We start from the raw sequence: 22,332 nt of genomic DNA on the forward strand, positions 1-22,332 counted from the left end.
GTTTTAAGCCACCTCGATTGTGGTACTTTGTTATGGCAGGACTAGGAAATCCATACCGATGTGGATATAATGGGAGAGGGGAGCATTATTGTGTCTAACATTATATTAATAATATTTTTTGAAATTTTCTCTCCCCTGTTTCTTCAAAGTTGCTTTATTCTGTTTTCTTTGTCTCTGTTATTTTAGAAACTTGAGTCAGATGTCTGGTAATCCTGGTTGTTGCTCCTGATGACGAGTGGAGTACTTAAAAGCCAATCAGAAACCCTGAACATGTGGGTGGGACTTATTTACTTTGGGTTTTATTTTAGGGTGATCTTGATGGGTGGTTTTATTGGCACATCTTCAATGTCAGTATATTTATGTCTCGTCTCTTAGGTTGGTTGGTTTCTCCAGAGAAGCATATTTTAGTCTCCTGTTTTGATGATACTGGCTAATGTTCTTCAGACTAGTAGGAGAGGCTTGAGAGGTCTTAGCATTCGCTATCGAAATTTTTTTAAAGTATGATATCTGCGTTCTTACTTTTTCTGGTGTCTCTCAGCCCAGATACTCTGCATCTTAAATTTTTCAAAGAGTAGATGCACCATCTTCTGCGAGGTTCTAGTGGAACACTTGTTAACCTCCCTGTAGAGGGGGAAGCAGTCCAGGGTCTAACTGCTTCTTCAACTTTCAGCCAATCATTTTATTTTTAGCCTACGTTCAATTCAACTTACAGGGATTGTAGTACCCCCCGCTCCCTAAGACTTTTGGAAATTCTGTGGTGTCAAACAGACTTCTTCTTGATCTTCCCTAATGGCTTAGGATTCTACTTACATGAGTCTGATAAATCAGTTATCACTCAGTTATCTGCTTTCTAGTTCTCAAAGTTCTAATGCTGTGTTTCCTTTCTTGCTCTCTGTCTTTTAGATATATATTCTTTAAAAATTAATTTACTCTTATTATAGTGGACTTTTGGAAAAGAACAAAGTAAATAGTACTGTTTAATCCACCACCTTTAACAAGAAATTCCATAATAAAGACACATTTCTTAGACTTAATCTTTGTTACCCATTAGGTCCATTCAATGTCAGGAAATCTTGGGTTGTGTTTTCATTCTGTATTAAACATTTTCATTTTTATTATTTTCCTTTAGAATCTGATTTTTAAAATATCTTGATTATATAAAAAAATTTTAACCACATTAATATATTCATTGTAGAAAGATTAGAATATTCTGAAAAACAAAAAGAAAAATCACTTTGTAATCTCAGGACCAGAGATAGTTTCTGTTGACATTTTAGTATGTGTTCCTCTGATTTTTGTTGTTGCATGTGTATATGTTATACAAAAGTATCATATTGTATATACTGCTTTAGCAATCTATTTTTTCTTTAATATATCAAAACAAGATTTTTGGAGGTTGTGAGAATTTTATTCAGTTTTATGGATGCATGAACAGATGGGTACAATACTTTGGAAATTCTTGCTCTAAACACTTTGAACTGAGCATCTATTAGAGGTATTGGGCCTCAGAAAGAACCCAAGAAACAAAATTCTTTTTTTTTTTTTTGATCATGCTAATTTATTTGGCAAATGTATATCCTTCTTAAGTCTTGCAGGAGTACTGTTTCCCTTGTTTAAAGTCCTTAGATTGCCACTTAGTCTGGCCGGGTAGTGCTCATCCTTGGTATTCAGTTTTGTAATTTTCTACAGCTGCATTGTAGTCATTTTGTCCAACACCAGCTACACAGGTTGGCTGTGTAGCAACTTCAGTCATCTTTATCTCAGTAGCATAGGATGCCCAGAAATCTGCTAGTTTGAAATCAGGAACACAGGAAGATAAGGACCATGGACAAGAAACCCATGTATAATAAATTCATGATGCTAAGAAATAGTTGATCTTGTCAGGATCACCGCATAAAAGCCATAGCCAGTTAAGACTTGGAAAGTATTTTGAAATACTTCCCTGGCCTACAGCAATTGCTCTTTGGTGTGGATGTTTAGTCACAGTAATCCTACTGGTTAGTTGCATGCACTATCTGGTACATTGTCATGCCAATCCTAGTTGATCTAGCAGTTCCAATGTGTCAAATCATGGTTATTGAACATACATGCTGTTTGAAACATGTACTGACAATTGACAAAGCCAATAATTGGTAATTAATTTTCAGATGTTTATTTAGGTTTCTAGACTGATAATCTTTAGTGTAAAGCAATTAGGATAGCATCTTCAGGAGAAAGTTGAACCATGACCAACCTTATACTGAAAATATAATGCTCACGGAAATAGCTTGATAACTTAAATGTGTTAAGTTTATATGCTGGGAAGACTTGAATCAGAATAAAGGGCAACATTTTTTACTAAGAAATGTGAGAAATACAATAAGCAAATAAGTTACGGTTATGTTTATTTCTGAAGCAAGAAAACTCTCATTATTCTGGAGACTAAGCTAAGAAAAGGGTTAGTCCTCTTCAAAAGGCAGTTTCAAAAGTATCACTAATTAGATTAGTTTGTACAAAATATGACATTTACTTTCCTTTGGGGACTACCATTATCCCCTCTCTGATCAACAGCATCTTTGTATTCTGTTGACAATGCAGTTACTTCATAGCTGTAAAACCAAACACACATCTGGATAATTGAAAATTTTAATTTTCAAACTAGAGGCAGTGACCCTTTACTGCCCATTTGTGGCATAGCCTCTGAGATCTACTCGCTGAATTTGTGGTTAGATTCTAGACCAGTCTGGCTGACTGATAATCGTGACAACAAGTGGCATCTGCTGCCATTTCTTTAGGGTTTCTGAACCTCCTCTCCCTTTCTCCCCTTCATTTCTTTTGCTCTCATTCCTTCCCTGTCCTTATTCTTCTTATGTTCTGTCACCTCCTCTTTTCTTTTTCTTTTCTTTTTTCCATCTCATAGCCTGATGGACAAAACTGGCTTACCTTCCCACCTGGCGTTCTAGACCATAAATAAATAAATAAATAAAGGATCCTCCTGAAACCGTAAGAATTGGTGCTTTAAGTGTTCGAATCCTATCTTCAAGATGCGGTCATCTTTTTGTACAACATAGAAATAAATATGGCAAAACGGGGCAGATTCTGTTTATGTAACAGTTACACTTTTTATTTGTGTGAAAGGGATAAAAGGATAGAAATTTCTGTAGTTTATCCTCAGGTCACTAAACTACCTTACCTCTCTGGAGGCCAGAGATAATGCGTATATCTAGCCAAATTTTAAAAATCCTGTAGAAGATAGAATGCCACCACTGTGTTCTTTAACCTTCCTGATTTTTCAGAAAAAAATATTCCTCATATTGATTCATAACCATTCACATCTTAGAAGCTTGATTAAATCATGTTCCCATGTAAATGATCTGTAATAGTTTGTTTAGAGATTCTAGAAGGAGAGGACAGTTGTTGCTGTATACTTGTCTTAACAAACCCTTTTCTATTCTTCTTCATGAAGCCATGAGAGTGCTTCCATGCCATGGAAAATTGAGGACACTTAGCCCACCAGAGCAACCACGTTGGTCCTGGCAATCATTGAGACAGTTGGCATCTCAGCCAGATTTCACTTCTCCAGGGTTTAAATTTTCTGAGCAATAAAGAATACATATAAACTTTTAATTTCCATCAACAGTAAGCAGGTGTCTGTCTCCATTTCAACAATGCTTCACATCCTTGGCAAATGTCTACATGGGCTGCTTTTAGATGCAGTGCACTCCTGCTTCAAAGTGCAGTGCAATAAAAGACAGTCATTTGTCACTTTGGGCAGTGGTGAAAACCAGAAAATGGAGAGACAGATGGGGCAAGAAATGTGGTGTTTCTTAGGTTTTCTGACTATGCTGAAGTGGTAAAATGCCAAACAACCAGTAAAAAGAATAGCCCAATTAAGTCATCTTGGAAGGTTTCACTTTTCCAGGTAAATAATTGGAATTATTTTAGCAATTCCTCAAAAGTGCTATGCCAAGCCCATTGCTCAACTGTAAGTGATTTTAAAGTTCAGTCTTCAGAGGTCAACTTGGCACAGTATGGCACTTGGTCACAGTGACCCATAGGAAGCAATGCCCCTTCCCTTCTCAAGCTCCTCTTTCTCCCACAGAATCTTCTTCCCAACAGGATTCCTTTCAAAATTACCTTATCCCCCTTATTTACTCAGTGCATGGAATTTAGCCAGCCATTGGGAGAAAAACAATGTGATTAAATTGACTCATATTGCAAATGTCTAATAGTCCCAATCCTCCCAAGGATGTTAGCATCTTAAGAGACCTTAGAGGTTAATTTAAGTGATTTCAGTAATTGAAAGGATTTAAAACAGTAGAATGTAGTAAAATAAAGAATTGTGAGCACAGTGGGGAGCCATTTGGAAACGAAGCGAGAAAGCATTCTTTTTGCCCTGAATTCCAGATATAGCTTTGTGCAAAAATATGAATATCATTCTCATGCTTTGCAGTCCTCTGTATACTTCCCATATTCTTATTTAAAAGTCATATATAATGCCACTTATAAAATTAAATTGCTGAAGAATATATCTGCTGTCTTCTTTTAGGAAAAAATATGCAGAGAAATTTTTTAGTTAATGAAAAAAATGGCAGAATTTGTGAGTGTAAAAGATGCAAGTACCTATTTGAAACTCACCAGAAACAGATGTCTCCCTACCTATGCTTTTTGGTGAAATCGTGATCTCTCTACCCATAGCACTTTCAGTTCCATAATTGAATTCAGTTGCATTGTTAATGTACTGTGGACATTAACTTGTATCTCATATACATAAGACTGGGAATACACATATGTTAACTTGAAACAGCTGTTTGCAAAATTACTACAATACGGCCAATACTTCTTTTAACCATTATGTTCTTCTATTTAAACATGATTTGCATCTGTAAGCACTTATTATATATAAAATTAAAGGAAGATTTATGACATGAAAATGAATTTTGATGCTACATTAATATTGCATTTGATGATAGTATGGTAGACAAAGGAAGAGAGTAGGAATACTTCTATGGATCAGAAGCAGTACCCACCACTGGTATGCATGCTGAGAGGGCAGACCCTGCATAGACATCTTCCTACATGCCAAAAGCTTCAGTTAGCTGATAGCTTGGAATGGGGCATCAGTACAGCTTCTCAATTCTTGATGTGGAAATGGCAGAGTCTTTCTGATAAGTTATGTGATGTACCTGCCTTCCTCTAATAACCCCATTTCTGGCTAGTTGATACCTGAAATTCCACAACCAAAAATCTCTTAGTTTGTCCTCTCTTAAAACTTCAGTCCCTTGTGGGGACTTGCAGTATGATGTGTCATTCATTTAGACATGGGTATGACTTCATCAAACCCTTTCCAGCTTTGATAGGGTGGAGAGAGCGTCTGCCCCTGCTGAGATGAGCATGGAGTTGGGGTACAGCAAAGAGGAGGCCTGGAGCACCTTAGGCCTGCATGAACTGCAAGCCGTAGGGCCCAGCACCCATTGTCACAGCTCTGAGTTCCCAATAGCCTCCACACTGAGTCCAGGAAGGCAACTTCTGTATGTAGCTCACATCTTCCCCAACTACTTCTTTCGTACCCCACCTTAGTCTACGGGGCACAATGGGAACAAACAATTGGTACTTAGCAAAGAGAGTATTAGGAAGTGATGATGCTATTTCTAACGTAATGTGTTTGTCAAAGCCTTTTGGACACCTTCTATTTGGAGCACAGTTTTTAACCCCAGAAAATGCTAGAGTTTGTTTGTGTGTTTATTTTTTTTTCATTTTATAAAAATTCATTGAGTGTCTTTCCTGTGCTAGGCAATTTTTTTCTAAACTGAGAATGCAAAGATTAAAATGATAATACTAAGTGAAAGAAACCAGCCATAAAAGAGCATATATTGTGTGGTCCTATTTATATGAAACATTCAGCATAGGCAAACCCATCGGGACAGAAAGTAGATCAGTCATTGCCAGTGTCTAGGGGTTGGGAAATGGAAGAGGGGAGGGGTGAGGAGCGACTGCTATGTTTCTTTTGGGGACAATAAAAGCATTCTAAAGTTAGATTTTCATCATGGCTGCGAAACTGTGTAAATACACTAAGAACCAGTGAATTGTACTCTTTAAATGAATGAACTTCATGGTAGGTAAACTATATCTCAATAAAACAGTTAAAAATAAATAATAAATAAACACAATCGACCAAAGAAAAAAACTCAGTTCCTTCCTCATGGAGCTTACATTCTAGGGAGTACACACTTAAACAGACAAAGAGAGAAATAAGGCTGGGCTAGAGGTGAGCAGAGAGTGCCAAGGAAATGCAAAGAAAGGATACTTTGGTCAGTGCTTGGGGAATCAGAAAAATTCCTAGAGGAGATGACATTTAAGCTGAGAAGTAGTGGACAGAGAAAAGAGCGTGAGAGAACAATATTTGCTGAGCCCCTCCTCTACATAAGACATCTTATAGTAGAAGAATGAAAGGGTCAATCTAAGCTTGAGAAGCTCAGTTTTAGTGGAATAGGATATACGTAGGTGATTGTAGATAATGACATTATGCTGTGAAAGTGCAATGAGAGAGATGGACTCAGGGACCATGGAATTCACAAAAAGGGGAAATAAATCCAGTTAAGGGGGTGGAGGCCTAATAGAAATTAGATTTGGGGGGAGGCAGTTATGCTTTAACATGATGATCTGATGTCTTCCACCCAGTGGAGCCCTCTGCCACAGCTTACGTGACTCATTCTCACTCCTCGGGCATCTGTCTCAGCACCTGCCGATGGGCAAGCCCCATGAGATCAGAGGCAGTCAGGAAAGCTGTGAGGTGGAGAAGAGGGCAAAGAGACCAGGCTCGTGGCAGGAATCCCTACTAACTAAGAGTGATTCCCACGAGTGAACTCTCTTGATTCATTTATTTTCAGCAGGGCACCGAGATGCCCAGCTCTCTTTTTTCCCCCAAGTTCTCTATAGCTTTAAAAGTTGGAGCCCTCATGACTCTGCAGTCCAATATTTCCTAGCATCTTCTCGTTTTGGTGATTTCTGGCAGTTTGGTCACTTGTCACCTCCCGAGAGAAGCATCTGGCAGACGTCTCCCCTAGCAGTCCCTCCCGGCTCTGCCGCTGCTTGGCAGAGGCCTCGAACCACATTCCCCACATGTCCAGACGAGCACCTGGCAAAGGCATCCAGAGATATAGAACCTGTTATTCTAAAGGTTTAACATACTGCTACAAATCAAAAATAAAAGCAGTGTTTTAAAGAACTAATTCAATGGATATACGATTATTTGGTACTTTATTATCTATTTCGTTGTGTGTGTGCACACGTTTTTTATATCTACACAAGTGTGTGTACTTATACAGCATGAATGAGCTTTTTTGTTTGAAATAATCCAGAATTCCTGTTTTTAAGTCCTTTATTTGACACACACTTTGCCCAGACAAAAACCAGAGAAGGCTCGGTTTGGGCCGAACAGTTTTGATTTTCTTGTCTACAGAGGCAGCATAACAAGTCCATGATCAGTGGTGAAGGGAAGGCATTTATTTTCACTGTATTTTGTAACAGTTTACTGAAGATGACTGTCCAGGGATGCTACTATTGGAAGAGAAATCAACTGCAAGAAACTCAGCACTTCAAAGACTTATGATGACCCCAGGAAACAGAAAAACACACTTAAGCCAGTCGCCACTCGAGATTGCCCTTTCTTCTGGGAAATAAGAAACTGAGATGCAATGTCTGTATCAGCCTCATCTCAGAATCCATAAATAATTCATGGAAGTTGTCAATTTATTTATAAGATAGGTGGCCAAGAGAGAGTTCTTATTGTTTACCAATAACACGGCCCTGGAAACTCCATCCTATTGAAATTATTCCTATTCTTGGCAGGAATAACTTGTGCTAAGGGGTTATCCACACCCTTTTAAAAACATGCCATTGATTTTGCATAACTAATGTGAACACTGAAATGGGTATTCTTTAGAGGCAAGTGTGAACAGAGACCAGGTTTTCCCCAGTGGGAATGTACATGTGGCTGGACCCAAATCTGTGCCACTTGATGACTAAACTGATTTTATACTTTATGCTACAAGGGCATTGTTTCAATTCCACCCCCCCCGACACACGCTATTCTTAATTCAGACAAAATTGTATCTCATAAGTAGAAGTAGCTGCAAATCCATGCCCTGCCAATGACATAGGCACCGATTTCTAACAAAAGGCTTGTAAACTCTTTTTATGATACTGTAAAACTAGAGAGCTCATGCCCATTAAAACATAAGCTTCATGTTACATGTAATTAAGGCAAGAGGAGAACATAAAAATGTAAGCTTTAAAATGTATCTTGTATTACATATTAAATGGACACAGAAAAATACTGCATAAGTTTCATTTTAAAGGCAAAGGTAAAAGCAAGCAGGCATTGTCACAGTAGATGAATAATCCCTTAGGCAAAAAAAACAATTTAGTAAAAAATGGGTTGCTATTTCAAGTTCTCCATATACTATAATATATTGATGATTAGAGTACCTTTTCTGTTTTTCCTGACTATAAATAAGAATGTATCATTAGAGTCACATTCACCTGCTATTTGGTTAATCCAGGTTATCATTTTTAGTCTATTGAAGACTTAAAATTATTATTTAGTTTTTCTTTGGGAATTAGACCCTCCTAAATGACTTATACATTAAGAAGAGGTTTGAAGAGATGTCCAAGAGCTGTCAAAGGCAGCTGGAAAGTGCTTATGGTATGTACCCATCCCACAACCCAGTGGGGAAGGAGTCTCTCCTGGAGTGAAGGCCTGTGCTGTAGCCTCCCTTTCAACCCATCTCTGATTGTGGTGGGCCTCATGGACTAATCTAGGCTGAGTTTGATTCCTTGATTCATTGTTGGCATTTGGTACCATCCATGTATTTACAAGAATTCTGAACCCCAGATCTTCAGCTATTAAAATCTGAAGATCTACTGGAAACCAAAGAACCTCTTGTATCTAAATGGAGGTCAGTGGATGTATGGTTACATTACAACATTATGCTTGCTTTACTTTAAATTTTTTTCTAATATTCAAATTAATGATTTAATTTTAAAAGCAGGCAAATTATGAACCAAATAAATTAAAGACTGTAAAAATAATTAAAATATTGATCTTGATGCCAAGCACTGAGTTTTCAATCTACAGATTTTGAACAGATTTTATCATAAAAAAAGAAAGTAGAAATACAGTCGAGCAAAATATATAAATAAATCACATACCATCACTATTAAATTGTTTAGCTTAGCACTAAAAGCTGCATCAAATTGGTACATTCCATCAGCCAACCATAAGTCACTATACAGTAAAGAATCAATTAAATATATTCATATTTATGAAACCATGTTAATTCTGAATCCTAACATACCAATAATCTATCTTAATTACTTTGCTTTTAAAACATATCTAAACATTTTATGGATTTCATAGGAATGACATTTTCATGCAATAAAAAGTATAGTTTTTTTATTTAATATAATAAAAAGAATCATATGATGGTACACATAAATCATCTAAGAAAGTATCTTGGTTAGAGATATTAAATGTCTACTCATAACCCAATCTATAATGCAATATTTTCCCCAGATATATTACAAAAAGAGTTAGAGAAAAAGACTTTAAAATACTAAATGAAAACAGTTCTTTGCAGAGATGCTACAGACTTGGGAAAAAATGTCAGTCAGCATAAATCAAATTCAAAATCTAATGTACTTAAATACTACTGCTCTGTAGGAATCCTTTATAGTGTTTTCTCTAAAAGTGGCTGTTTTTATTTTGTCCTTACTATTAGTTGTGTTTAAGTATTTATTTTTATTTACATTGCAAATAGACTTAAATATTATAAATACTCTTGATAAATTTTAAGAATTAATATTTTGATTGTGTATCAAATGTGTTAAAGCATAGTGATCTGACATTTAATAGAGCCATAAAGCAAATTCTTTCTATTTCAGCAAACATAAAGAAAACGAATGGAATACCATTTTAGGAGGACTGCATGGTCTATATCAGTTAAAAAAAAAAATGAGTTCTGCAGCCCCCTACACCCAGTGAATGAATCATAAAAGAAATATGGAAGTTGATAATAGCAGTTACTGCAGCAATAAAAACATGATAAAAGGCTCTTTGACAGTATGAAACCTTGGAAGCCCTGCCAAATATAAAATCTAGTTTGTAGGCGCTGGCAGTATCCTGTTATCTTTAGTAGGTCTTTAGGGGTTTCTGACAACTTTTGGTTCATCCCCTTAAGCTGAAGTGATCTATTAAAATGCCTTAGTTTGCAAGAGCGATCAAAATCATTTAAACTTTAAATACACATTCAAATAAACTACAGTAGCATTTTCAGAGCAATTTTTCTTGACACAGTCAAAATGGTGGAATCTGCTGTGCTATTGTTCTATACTTAGGTATATCTGTTTCAAGTTATCAGTTCACATGAACTTAGTTGTTAATATGCTTGTTCATTTTAAAGACGATAATCATAGCTACTGATTTCGATGAAATTTCTTTATAAGATGAAAATTCCTAGAAAAATTTTAGATATTGACTATTTCAGTCTTATGCTCAAATGAAGGAGCCATTAAGACAATTTTAATGAGATCCTAACTCTAATTAGCTATATAGGCTCTTAACCTTATTATTAATACTGCACTAGACACCCCACTTCCTGTGCCAAAGCATTACAGCTTTGAAATAACTCTTACTGGGTTACATAATTTTTGACCTATTTCTGTATGTCTTCTTGGAATTGTTCAGTGAAATGGAACTAAAAGAAGAAACTTCAAGTGCAGAATAGCATTATTTTTTTTTCCTCTATAAACACCACTGGAACTATGTCCGTCTTAAAAATCAGTAATTTCTTCTAACACTTTCTAAGTGGGAATCACTGTTCTGTAGAGAAGACTGCTAGGCATATGGGCAACTAACACAAGGAAAATGGAATGACCCAAATGTAAATCTAACCAGCAGGCAATGATGAGTCCTTTTTCATGTCTATACAGGATCTTATTTGCCTACTTGGGTGGCTTGGCAAATCATACCCTGTGCCTTTAAACACACCCACCTCCACACACACCCACACACCCACACCCACACACAATGTCAACAGTGATGCTTGGAAATGTTTATGCAGTTATTCTTGACTTTTAATATTATAAATGTTTTCTTTTGTTTAGTTTGGATTGGATACTAATAAATTCTTACCAAAAATAATACACTTCCTGTAACTTTCACACCTAAAAATATTAAAATGCCTACTCCTATTTTTTTCCCACTGACATTAGGAACTTGCTCAACACATACAAACACACATCTGCACACACATACACACACACCTACATAAAATGTAGTTTCAATTAAGAAGCAATTAAAATGATTCCTAGAATTTGAGTATCTTGTCTTTAAAAGAAAAAGCTTTTCACTAGAGTACATTATGTTCACAAACTTTGGTCATTGTACAGCAGGGAGTTCATCTGATCATAAACTTAGAGAATATCAGGGTTGGAAGGAACTCTCTAGTTAATCCTGTTTAACCACACTCCAATACTTGAATCCACATGGTAATATCCCTGCCAAGTGGTCACTGTATGTTGTACATCTCCAGTAAAAAAGAAAATAAAAGATACTCTCTGAACACAGACAATTACCAGTAAGACATTTATTAATGACATTATTACAATTGTTTCTAAAACCCATTATTATTTCAACATTGAAGAGGTAAATGCCAGACTAACCTCAGTCGGATGGTTATTACAGTTAGGTTGAAAGTAAATTACAAGAAATACCCACTGACTGTAATACTGTTATAGAGTATATAATAAGTTAAAACATGATGGAGAGGCTGTATAAATTGGCAGTGTTTTATACAATTTTTTTAAAAAAAATCACTGAAAACCTAAAAATGATGCTTACATTAAAGTGTAGACGCTAGAAAAAGCTTTCATATTTAAAGTGAATTCTGTACCATTCTTTTAAAAATTTATCATCTGTAAGATGCAGATCTGTATTGTTTATATCAAGTGATATTTGCATTTATGTAAATATAATTTATGATAGTTAAATATAAATTCATGTTTATCTTCATATAAAAATACATATAAAAATAGAGTATTTAAAGGAGGTGGGTATTCATACTAAGGAACTGATCAATCAAAATAATTTTTTTTGTATGGTAGTGAAATTGAGGTATTTGTGCATTTGGTAATTTCAGCCATGTATTGAATTAACCCTCTCACCGTTTTTTTTTGTTTTTCCCAAAAAGAAAAATAATCCTTTAAAAGCCATTGTAACTGTCAGATGTTACCTCACAACAAAGCATTTGTATAATAAAGAAATTTACCATTCTGAACCTAAAGAGATAGAAGAGGAAGTTCTAAATACTAGAATTAGGTATGTTTTATATGTATGCCACAATTTTAATTGAAAAATAATTTTATGCCTACTCTAAATTTGGATTAGATACGGTTGCTCTGGAAAAATCAAAATATAGATACTAGTAACATAATTCTATTTGTGGACATATACAAATGCTTTCTGCAAAATATGCCTATGCATTTGAAAATACATAATCCTTTGCAAAATATTTACATAAAATGTAATTGTAATTTTAAGTTACATAGGGTTATAATGGCAAAAAAAGCTTTCTTAAGTAATATCATCCATGAAACATACTAAAGTAATACACGAGGAACTATATTTTGTCCTTCACTTTAAAACTATGTATTTCTTCAATTTAGACTGCACTTACCTATCCGAATTCACAGACAGGACCAGGAGGGAATGTTTATGGTAAACACAAGGAGTGCAAAGTTAAATATATTGGTGTTTTAACTAAAAAATATTTTACTTTATATCTCTCTCATAGAATCTCTTCAAATTCCCTTGTGGAGCATTCCTGTTCTTTTCCTTTCAGTAATCAAATTTAAAAAGCACAGGAAGAAATGTTTTTTATAAGCGTTAGATTCTCGAACCCTACGCCATCATAAAAGCCACATTTTCTCCTGGTAAGGAACATAAGCACAACCTCTACTTGCAAGTGGAATGTAATTGCTTTTTCTCCCTTTCAATATTAACATACCTACGGAGATGGTAACAAAACTAAAGTGTACTATCCTGTTTTCCACATAATTCAAGTGTCTTTATTTCTATTTATTAATACAATGCAATACCTGGCCAACAGTGGTTCTGGTTTATAATTATACTTCAAGTAACCTTTTTCTAGGTCTGCCTTACACTCGGAAATAAACTGGTGTTGAAGTTTACACCTTGACTTTATAAAGCTGTAAGAAAAAGTGTTATTATTTCTTTGTTTTAGCTACGTGTGCGCGTCTGTGTCGGTGTGTACCGGTGTGTGTGATCAATCCAAAAGGCATGTGATGCACAAGGTTTGGCTCCTAGACCATTGCCCAGGTGAGTGCCTTGTCTCCAAGCCTGAATTCAGTTCTCCTGCAGAGAGCCTACATAGTCCTTTTTCTTGCGCACATCCTGCTGAGAAGGATTTCAGAACAAACCTGATTTATAGGACCTCTGACATGATATGGTGATTGAAAACTTGTTACAGAGTCTTGTTGTTTGCTTTGGTTGCTGAAATATTTTCCCACAATATGATTCCTTGATCTTTTCATTTTAATAACGTGATATTCTTTGGATAAGTTTGATTTCACTACCTGCAAATAAAGAGCAAGAAAATAGTGAGGCAAAATCAAGAACATTCAAGCTCTGCATAGACAGTAAAACTAACTCTCATATTTGAACAGCATCTTTGCCACACAGATGTTGCCCAAAGGGCATGAATAAGACTTACATAACCAAGAACTAGGGTAACTTATGCTTCAAAAAAGACCAAAGTTGAAATTCAACTTTCCGTTACTTTTCTTAGCTGAGGGCAGCCATCCCCAAAGCAGCTAAAAAACAGTCTCAGATGATTTCTCTACCACATTGCTACATGTGCATGTGTGCGTATCCATGTTTAGGCCAGACACACTAACATACAGATGGACCTAGCACCACAATAAGGAAGGCACTGGTGTGCCTTTACCAGATCACTGATTCAAACATGGTGCTCTAAACCTGTCATGGTGCCCTTGTATAAAATGGCAACAAAAACTATTTTCAGAGAAAAGAAAAGATATTTTTCCATTGCAGACCCATAAGCTGACACCGTTCCAGTTAATGGTTTCATTTCTCTAGGCACTTAGGAAGTTACGGAATCCGGGGAGAAGCCTATGCCTTCTTAAGCTAATAACTTTGTATATTTGTAGATATATATGTAAATATGAGTTTATCTTTAAAAATTTTTTGGATAAGTGGTATTAGAAAGTATTCATAAAGCATAAAAGAATATATAATAAAAAGTTTCCTTCCAGCAATAAGTTAGGGTACACTTTAAAATAACTGAAAGAGTGCAATTGGAATGTTCCTAAGACAAAGAAATGATAAATGCCTGAAGTGATGGATACCTCAATTATTAATACCTTGATTTGATTAGTTCACATTGTATGCCTGTATAAAAACATCACATGTACCCTATAAATATATACAACTATTATGTACTCATAATAATTAAAAAGAAAAAAAATTTCCTTCCTATTTCTGCTCCACACACCTAGTTACTCAATTCCCTCCCTGGAAGCAACATATATTACTATTTTTTTGTGATTTTATTCATGGTTATTTTATGAATATACATACACACCCATCCAAAGAAGCTATATTTATAGTCTATTTGTACAGTTTACAAAAGTTGTCCTGGTGAAGTCCTATAATTATCAGCTTTAATCATCAGGTTAATAGAATTCAGGTTGTTAGCACTAAGGAGCAAGGTGGGGATGAAGGGAAAGAGTGGAGGGAAGGTTTAGAAATAGGAAAAGAGAGGAAGAAAGAAGAGAAAGTATTGATAAAAATGTTTTGGGTGTCTTTATAAATGAATAACAAATTATAAATTTCATTATTTTAATGGTACTATAAAACTTTTTCTGTCAATATTTGGACACATAAACTATTATTGATTACTAATGAAAACAATACTAGTTTGCATAGATTTTTTAATATACTTTGGAATGCCATATAATTATTTAGGTACATATTTTTTGATCCCATATAATAGAGTGCAATGAAAACAGTTCCCCCCCAAAAAAAAAGCTAATTAACATATCAATCACATCAAGTACTTATTTTTCTGTGGTCAGAACATTTGTAATTTACTGTTTTAGCAATTTCGAAATGTACATTATTATTAATTACATACAGTCACCATAATGGGCAATAGACGTCAAAAACCTTATTCTTCCTAGCTAAAACTTTGTACCCTTTGATCAATATTCTCCTATTTTCCCCCACTTTCCAGCCTCTGGTAATCACCATTCTACTTTCTGCTTCTGTGAGTTCCCATTTGCTTAGCTTTCTATGTGCTTACCATGAATCCAACCCCAAACCCGCCCGTTTTAAAAATCACATGATATCTATTTGGAAGATAAGTATTTTTAGTGACATTTTAAGTGAGCACAAACCGTTTTAGAAGAGTTATTTGAATAGAAAATCTGTAAAAATCTACACCAAAATGTTACTAATAGTGACCTTTTGGTAGAGGGATTACAGGTGACTTTAAATGTAAAGAGTACATGTAAATGTACAAGAATACATTGATTTTTTCTTTTAATAAAATGAACATGAATTACTTTATAATTATAAAAATTTTGAAACTGTTCACATTTTGAAGAAAAAAATGCAACCATAATGTGTTTAAAACCAATTATACCTGCTAACCCCAAAGAAATGAATTGTTTTCCTGCAGCTATGGGAGGTTTGAATTTTCCTGATCAGGCCCTCAGATCGAATGACTCTTAAGAAATCCAGTGAAATCAGCAGGTTGTGGTAAGGAATCCCTACGGATTGCAATTTAGAGCTCAGTTTGCACTTAACCACTGATTAATATTCCAGGTCTCAAGGTTGCAAGTTTCTGTTATGTGCAGCTCTTTCCCCCCTTATTTGGTTATACATAACTCTAAAAATGATAGGCAGGAGAGGTGTGCCAATGTTTTCCTGAAGGTTTTGTCCATTTCGGAGGAGGTTTGTACTCACTTATAGCAAGATTAGTGAACATTCTTCAGGAAGTTTATTTAAGGAAACACTTAAGCATAAATATAACATTCAACCTTGAAATAATATTATTCCAGTGTTCCAAAGCCAAAATAAGGTTAATTTTGTTTATATAATTTTATCTTAAGTTCTGGCTTATGCAAGTGCCTGATGGTCTGCATACTAATTACATGTAAAATAGAAAAAGGTCCATCCCAATGCAAAAGTTTATAGTTCTTTAAACATTATTTTAATATTTGTGTGATTTTAGTGTTGAATTTAATTGTTGCATTACAAATGTTGGATAAGGCTAGTGTAGATGCTTACGGCAATCTTAGATGTGATCCATAAATGGAATATACAAAAGTACGTATCTCCAGTGTATTTGCCAAAGCACATAGATTCCATCTGGGAGTAGCGTCGATAGTTCATCAGATCTCATTGGGAAAGTTGATAATTCATTTCTATTTTTAGAGATCACTAAGTTGATCTCCAAGAAAGGAAAACAGGATAATGGGGTCTCTGAGGGAGAGGCTAATGCCTCCTACTGTGCCAATATTCCTATTACATTCTTCAGTATTGAATCCTGTATGCCGATGACAGTGATCGGCCCAACGACATTTAATTCACCTGGTTTCCTTTGAAAACTATTTTGCGGGAAGTTATAAAAACGACGTTGTCTAATTCACATTTAAGTCACTACCACCCCGATATCGAATCTTGAAAGCTGACAAGTTGATATAGAGAGAATTACTTCAATTTTGATTTGTCAAAATATAGATGTAAAAAATCCTTCTAAAATGTGATTGTGAATTGCATCCAGGAGCATTTAAAAAAAATCAGGTAGTATTACATGCTATACCACTAGCACATAAAATTTATTTTGGGAATGCAAAACTTTTCAATATTATGAAATATTTCATTATAGGAAATTACCAAGGAATTATGTGTAGCTATATGATTCTTTACCCTGAAAACCCAAAGGAATCTACTGAAAAATAATTAGATATTAAAAAATTAATATTTAAACCTTGTCTAACTTTTCTATAATCTCTCAACAAGTAGTAAGAAATATATTAGAAAAAAGATCTCTTTACAATACTAAAAACAACTTTGCTAAGTTCAACAATGATCTATGGGATGCAGGTAAAGAATATATCAAAAGTTTAATAAGACATTAATAAAACAGATGAACAAATGCAAAGACATAACATGTCAAATCTTCCAGAGTTAATTAAAGTGCTATTTCAATTGTAATTACAGCAGGATTTGGGGGAACCATGACAAAAAAATTCTAAAATACATATTAAAGAATAAGTGTAGGAAAATAGTCAAGATCATTTGGAAAGGAAAAATAAAACAGTGACGAGACTTTCAGTACCCAGATATTTATTTGTCAATATGAATGGAGTCTACCATCATGATTCATCATAATTTGAATCTATCATCAGCCTACCAGAGGAGTGTTTACTTGTCACAAACTCTGTGCTTCCTCCCTGGCTCCGGATGCCTCTTCTGGAGCTTACACCTCTCAGTTGTTCCACTGGGAACCCTTCCTCCATGGTAAACAAAATTTCTCAAACAGCCACCATCATCAGTGAAGGTTTCCTTGGCTTTCTTTCCAAAATGGATACCTTGCTTTTCCAGGAGGACTTTGCTTCTTTCTCCCACAATCCTGTCCTCTGTGTGTGGGGGAGGGGGGCCGGGGGGGAGGAGTTGGGGAGAATAGAAGGGCAGCCAATGGTGAAGATACTCATACTACCAAGGTCCATGATCTCTAAATCCCAGGTGCAACTGTTTTTCTCTATTCAGAATCTCCCAGGGGCAGGAGAAAGAAGGCAGATGGAAGAGTAGTGCATCTTCCAGTGGGAGGATCCCAGGTTTGAGCTGAGGGATTCAGTAGTGAGTGGGCCTGTGTAATGAAATGATGGGCAGGCATCTCTGCCATGCTTGTTTAATTATGAGGGCTGGCAGCCACCTGGGAAAGAACCCAAGCTGTGTCTTCTACTCAATTTCAGATACAATTAGCCTCGCCTCTTAGAAGGGGAGATTCCCTGAGTTCCATGGTGATCCAAGTAACTATAAGTAAAAGCTGAAAAAAGTGTTTCACTAAACAATATAACTCACTGGATCCCAGGCTTTGGAAACCCTGAGACAGAGACTACACAAAGGAAGACAGCAAACAGAATTGTGCTGATTTGGAAACCTGAGGGCATGCATCAGGCAGAGCAGTGGGAGAGTCTCCAAGGTTTGTGCCTGGGGTAGCTGCAGTATCAGAGGTGGCCGCCTGTATTGGGACAGCACTGAGCCTACAGAAGCAGGTTTGTCCCACAGCATATGTGAAGCCCATGTTGGGGAGGACCTGTAATACTAGCGCAGAGTTAGAGCTCCAGCATGAGCAGGTTCAGGGTACACAGGGTAACATGTATTGTATTGAGAGTGTCTGTGTCTCTCTTCCCCATCAATAGAGGCCAGAGACCTGAACGAACAGAGTTTTAGCACAGGAGCCGGCATATGTTGCACACCCAGTAAGTTTTTGTTAGACTGGCAAGTATATTTTACCTTACCTTATATTACTGGATTCTTGTCTAGATTCAGACGACAAATTTCTTTGTGGGCAGCAACCTCACACATTATGCTTTTTAGAATTTGATGGCAAAATATGAATTTAAGGCTGAGTATACGCAGAATTCAAAACCAAGATAGAAAGAATAGAAATGTTCATACTGCAGATTAAAATGCTACTTAAACCACTGGTTCCTAAAAATGTTAATAGTTTGATAAGGTGGTTCTAAATAAAGCTCAATCTTATATAAATCCAGTGACCATGAATGCTGACAGCCTAATACTTTTAATTGCATGGGATTAAAATCAAGAATGTAGGTATAAAACAGAGCTATGTAGCAAACTGCTGATAGAATCTCCAATGGAGAAGGAAGAAGTTTTTGTTTTTATTGTATATTCTTATTTTTTAATGTTTATATTTAGCAAGAATTTATATAAGCCTTTTGTGATGAAAAAGCAGAGGAGAAACAAAATGATTCTGTATTATTGCAAAATTTAATGAGTTATTTTTTACATATAATATCCATCTTTCAATCTTCAGAGTTCTCTGCGTCAGGAAACACATGGAGTAATTCCGATATGGTCCCTACCCTCAAGGGGACTATATAAAGACACATGTCTAAGATACTTGAAGTAAGAACAAGAATGAAATGACTTCAAAGACATTGTCTGAGACCAGCTCCCCAAGGTCAGGCACCATGTTGTTTCCATGGTATGAATAGTTCCTTAGTACATTAAAAAGACTTAGTGCTAATTTATGGAGGGCATGATAATCTGTTCACACGGCTATTATTTCTTTGAACTTATTTGTAAAATTCAGTATCTGGCATTGCTGTCAAACTGCTATCTCTGAGTTTCAAACCATTACCTTATTTTACTTACTCTTATAGGCTCTAAAGTGAAGAAAAAGAAGTTAGCTACATTTTTAAGTCTTGGAAATGTTATGCCAATGAAAGATGATTGATACCTGTACAGTAAAGAGCAAATTGCTTTTTCCTTTGATCTCATGTGTGGAAATGTGCCCATTTGGGTCCTTCCCAAAATCAGAGGACCATTTGGGGTTATTAAAATCCAACTAAAGTGTCAACTGGCATGTGGCTTTGAAAGAGAGTGGCTAGCAATACAAATGTTGGTTACCTCTGGAGAATAATAATAATAATGATAATGGTAGTAGTAGTAGTAAACAACAAAAATGAGCCATTAGAAAACATCAGTGAAAGATTTAGGCCTCTAAACAGAGACAAAAGGCTATATAGATGTTTGTGTTTGTCTCATCTGAGACAAATTCTAATGGTTTGACACTTCCAAATGCTTCTCTAAATTTGGGTGTAGATGACTTGACCACCGAAAAAAGGACATACCTACCTAAGGGGAAAGGAACTACTACATATGGTTAATCACACATACAGGTATGATTTGACAAATGTTTATATTATTTTAAATGAAAGTCTTAAATGACAATTTTTTTACTGCCTTAAATATGAAGTAACTCTTCTTTACTTTTTTTGTTTATTTTCTTTTTGCAAGTTTGCTACATGAAATTACACTTAAAATTAGAAAGAGATAGTGAAGGACAATTGAGCTCCATAAAGTACGATAACCTGTTAGATCAGCATTGTTCTATAATTATAAGTCTTATAATAAAAATTATTTTCTTATTATTGAACAGCAACGTTCAAACTTAGATTAAGTTGCATGTAGGAATAGACTTTCCAGTGAAGACTAGAATTGCTTCCAAACAATGATATATTGTTAGTATATTAACTATAGAAATTTAGGAAGGTGTAATATTGGAACTGAAATCAAGTGCTACAAATAGAAGCTATTATAGGTTAAGTAGATGATCACATCTTTCTGTGACTCAGTGTAACGAGACTTGAAATTCTGTGTTTTGGAGTATAGAAGTAACTTTTACTTTTCTTTGCTTCCTAAAATGCTAAGAGATCTCTTAGTTTATGTTTGTAGATCTTTCCACATTTCTACATAATTAAAAACTTGGGCACACAGACATTTTAGAGGGCATAGAAATGGCCACAATTCAACTTGACTGGTTTTGGCCAAGGCTGTTGTAAGAATTGCCAAACAAACAAAAAATTATTATAAATTACATACCAAAATTAACATTGCAACTTTTACTAAACATGTGTAACTTCAACACTAAAAACTGATTTTACATGGTCATCAGAATGAGTGTATTACCATGTCACTAACTGCTGCATCTGAAATAACCGAATTTTCAAAAAGCGAGTACAAAAGGGAAGGCATGGTGAATTGGAAAAGTGTCAGGCAAATTACAAGCAAATACCTTTCCTAAAACTGATCTTGACCTGAATAACCCACAAAGAACTTCTGATGTGGTTCCAGATCCACAGAACAAAATAGAAAACAATTTTTGTGGGGCAAGTGTTCCCAAATCACCCTAGACTGGATTAGAGGGATGTTCTGGTTACCAGCATGTTTCATGATCATGGTAGTGTCTGAAGATGAGTGAGGGTAATGGCTTTCTAAGAGTGGAAAACATGAGATTGCCCAGGGAAATGTGCTAAAGTAGTATTTTAAGATAAATGTATACTACTGAAGTAGTTTTTACTGGATGGAGTCATTCTGCAATGGCATTCAATCCAAGATCTAGTCACCCCAGAGCTGAAAAAGTAGCCTCAGAATTCACAGAAGTGGAATAAAAATAAAACGACAAACAATAGCTAGAAGCAAGTCCTTATAATTCATAATTCCCTTTCAGGACATCATGCAATTTTGACAGATAATATAGAATTCTTTCCTTTCACTCTCTATTCCCCAAATATTTAATTATGACCATATGAAACGAGCTATGTTTTGATTGAAGGGAGTCCAACATCTGAATGGGTCAAAGATGCTGGGGATTAGGGGTAAGATGAAAATTTTATTTAGAAATGAGTTTTGTTTTGTTGTTTCCAGATTTGCAATCAGCATATTGCCTGTCTCCTATCCTTCTCTAATCCCCAACCCTTCTTACTCTGACAGCTGAGCCTCTGTAATGCCTGCTTCTAGAGGGAGCTCAGCATTGGCTTTGGGAACAAATTCTGCTGTGAGATACAGAGACTGATTATAAGGAGCTGCTGACTAGAAGTTTATCAATTTAATATTAAATCCTTGGTTCTATCTTGCACTTCCATGCAGTTCCCCAGAGACTAACTCCCCTGTCTGAAACTCAGTTTCCCAAGAGACTGAATATTTACATTACTAAATTTTTTCTCATGTTTTTAAAATTTCAAAGTATTACAGGGATACAAATATTTTTGGTTGCATGGATTACTTCTGTAATGCTTGAGTCATGGTTATAAGTGCGCCCATCACCGTACCCATATTAAGTAGGTTATTGCCCATCCCCTCCCCTTCCTTCCCACTGCTGGATTTCCATCGAGCCTTACTGCACATGTATGCTCATCAGTTAGTTCCAATTTAATAGTGAGTACATGTGGTGTTTGTTTTTCCATTCTTTAGATATTTCCCTTAAGATAATGGTCTATAGTTCCATCCAAATTGTTGCAAAAGGCATTGAGTCATCCTTCTTCATGGCTGAGTAGTATTCCATGTCTTTTTCCCACTTTTTAATGTGGTTGTTTGGTTTTTTTTCTTGCTGATTCGTTTGAGTTCTTTGTAGATTTTGGTTATTAGCCCCTTATCAGATATATAGCTTGTGAATATTTTCTCCCATTCTATAGGTTGTCTGTTTACTTTGT

At 35.6% G+C, this 22,332-nt stretch overlaps 1 protein-coding gene across 1 annotated transcript in view; it reads right to left on the reverse strand.

Annotated features, from left to right (window-relative positions):
* Positions 1–11,614: 11,614 nt before the first annotated feature.
* The window catches only part of CPED1 (cadherin-like and PC-esterase domain containing 1), a 330,870-nt gene continuing 320,152 nt past the window's right edge, over positions 11,615–22,332 (reverse strand). Inside the window, exon 16 of the mRNA XM_012652732.1 lies at positions 11,615–13,635. Within this exon, the coding sequence (XP_012508186.1) occupies positions 13,426–13,635 (210 nt within the window). The 3' untranslated portion in view covers positions 11,615–13,425. The remainder of the gene's footprint in view (positions 13,636–22,332) is intronic.

The sequence above is a fragment of the Propithecus coquereli genome, unplaced genomic scaffold (genome assembly GCF_000956105.1).
Source record: "Propithecus coquereli isolate 6110/MARCELLA unplaced genomic scaffold, Pcoq_1.0 Scaffold4, whole genome shotgun sequence".
NCBI classification, from domain to species: domain Eukaryota; kingdom Metazoa; phylum Chordata; class Mammalia; order Primates; family Indriidae; genus Propithecus; species Propithecus coquereli.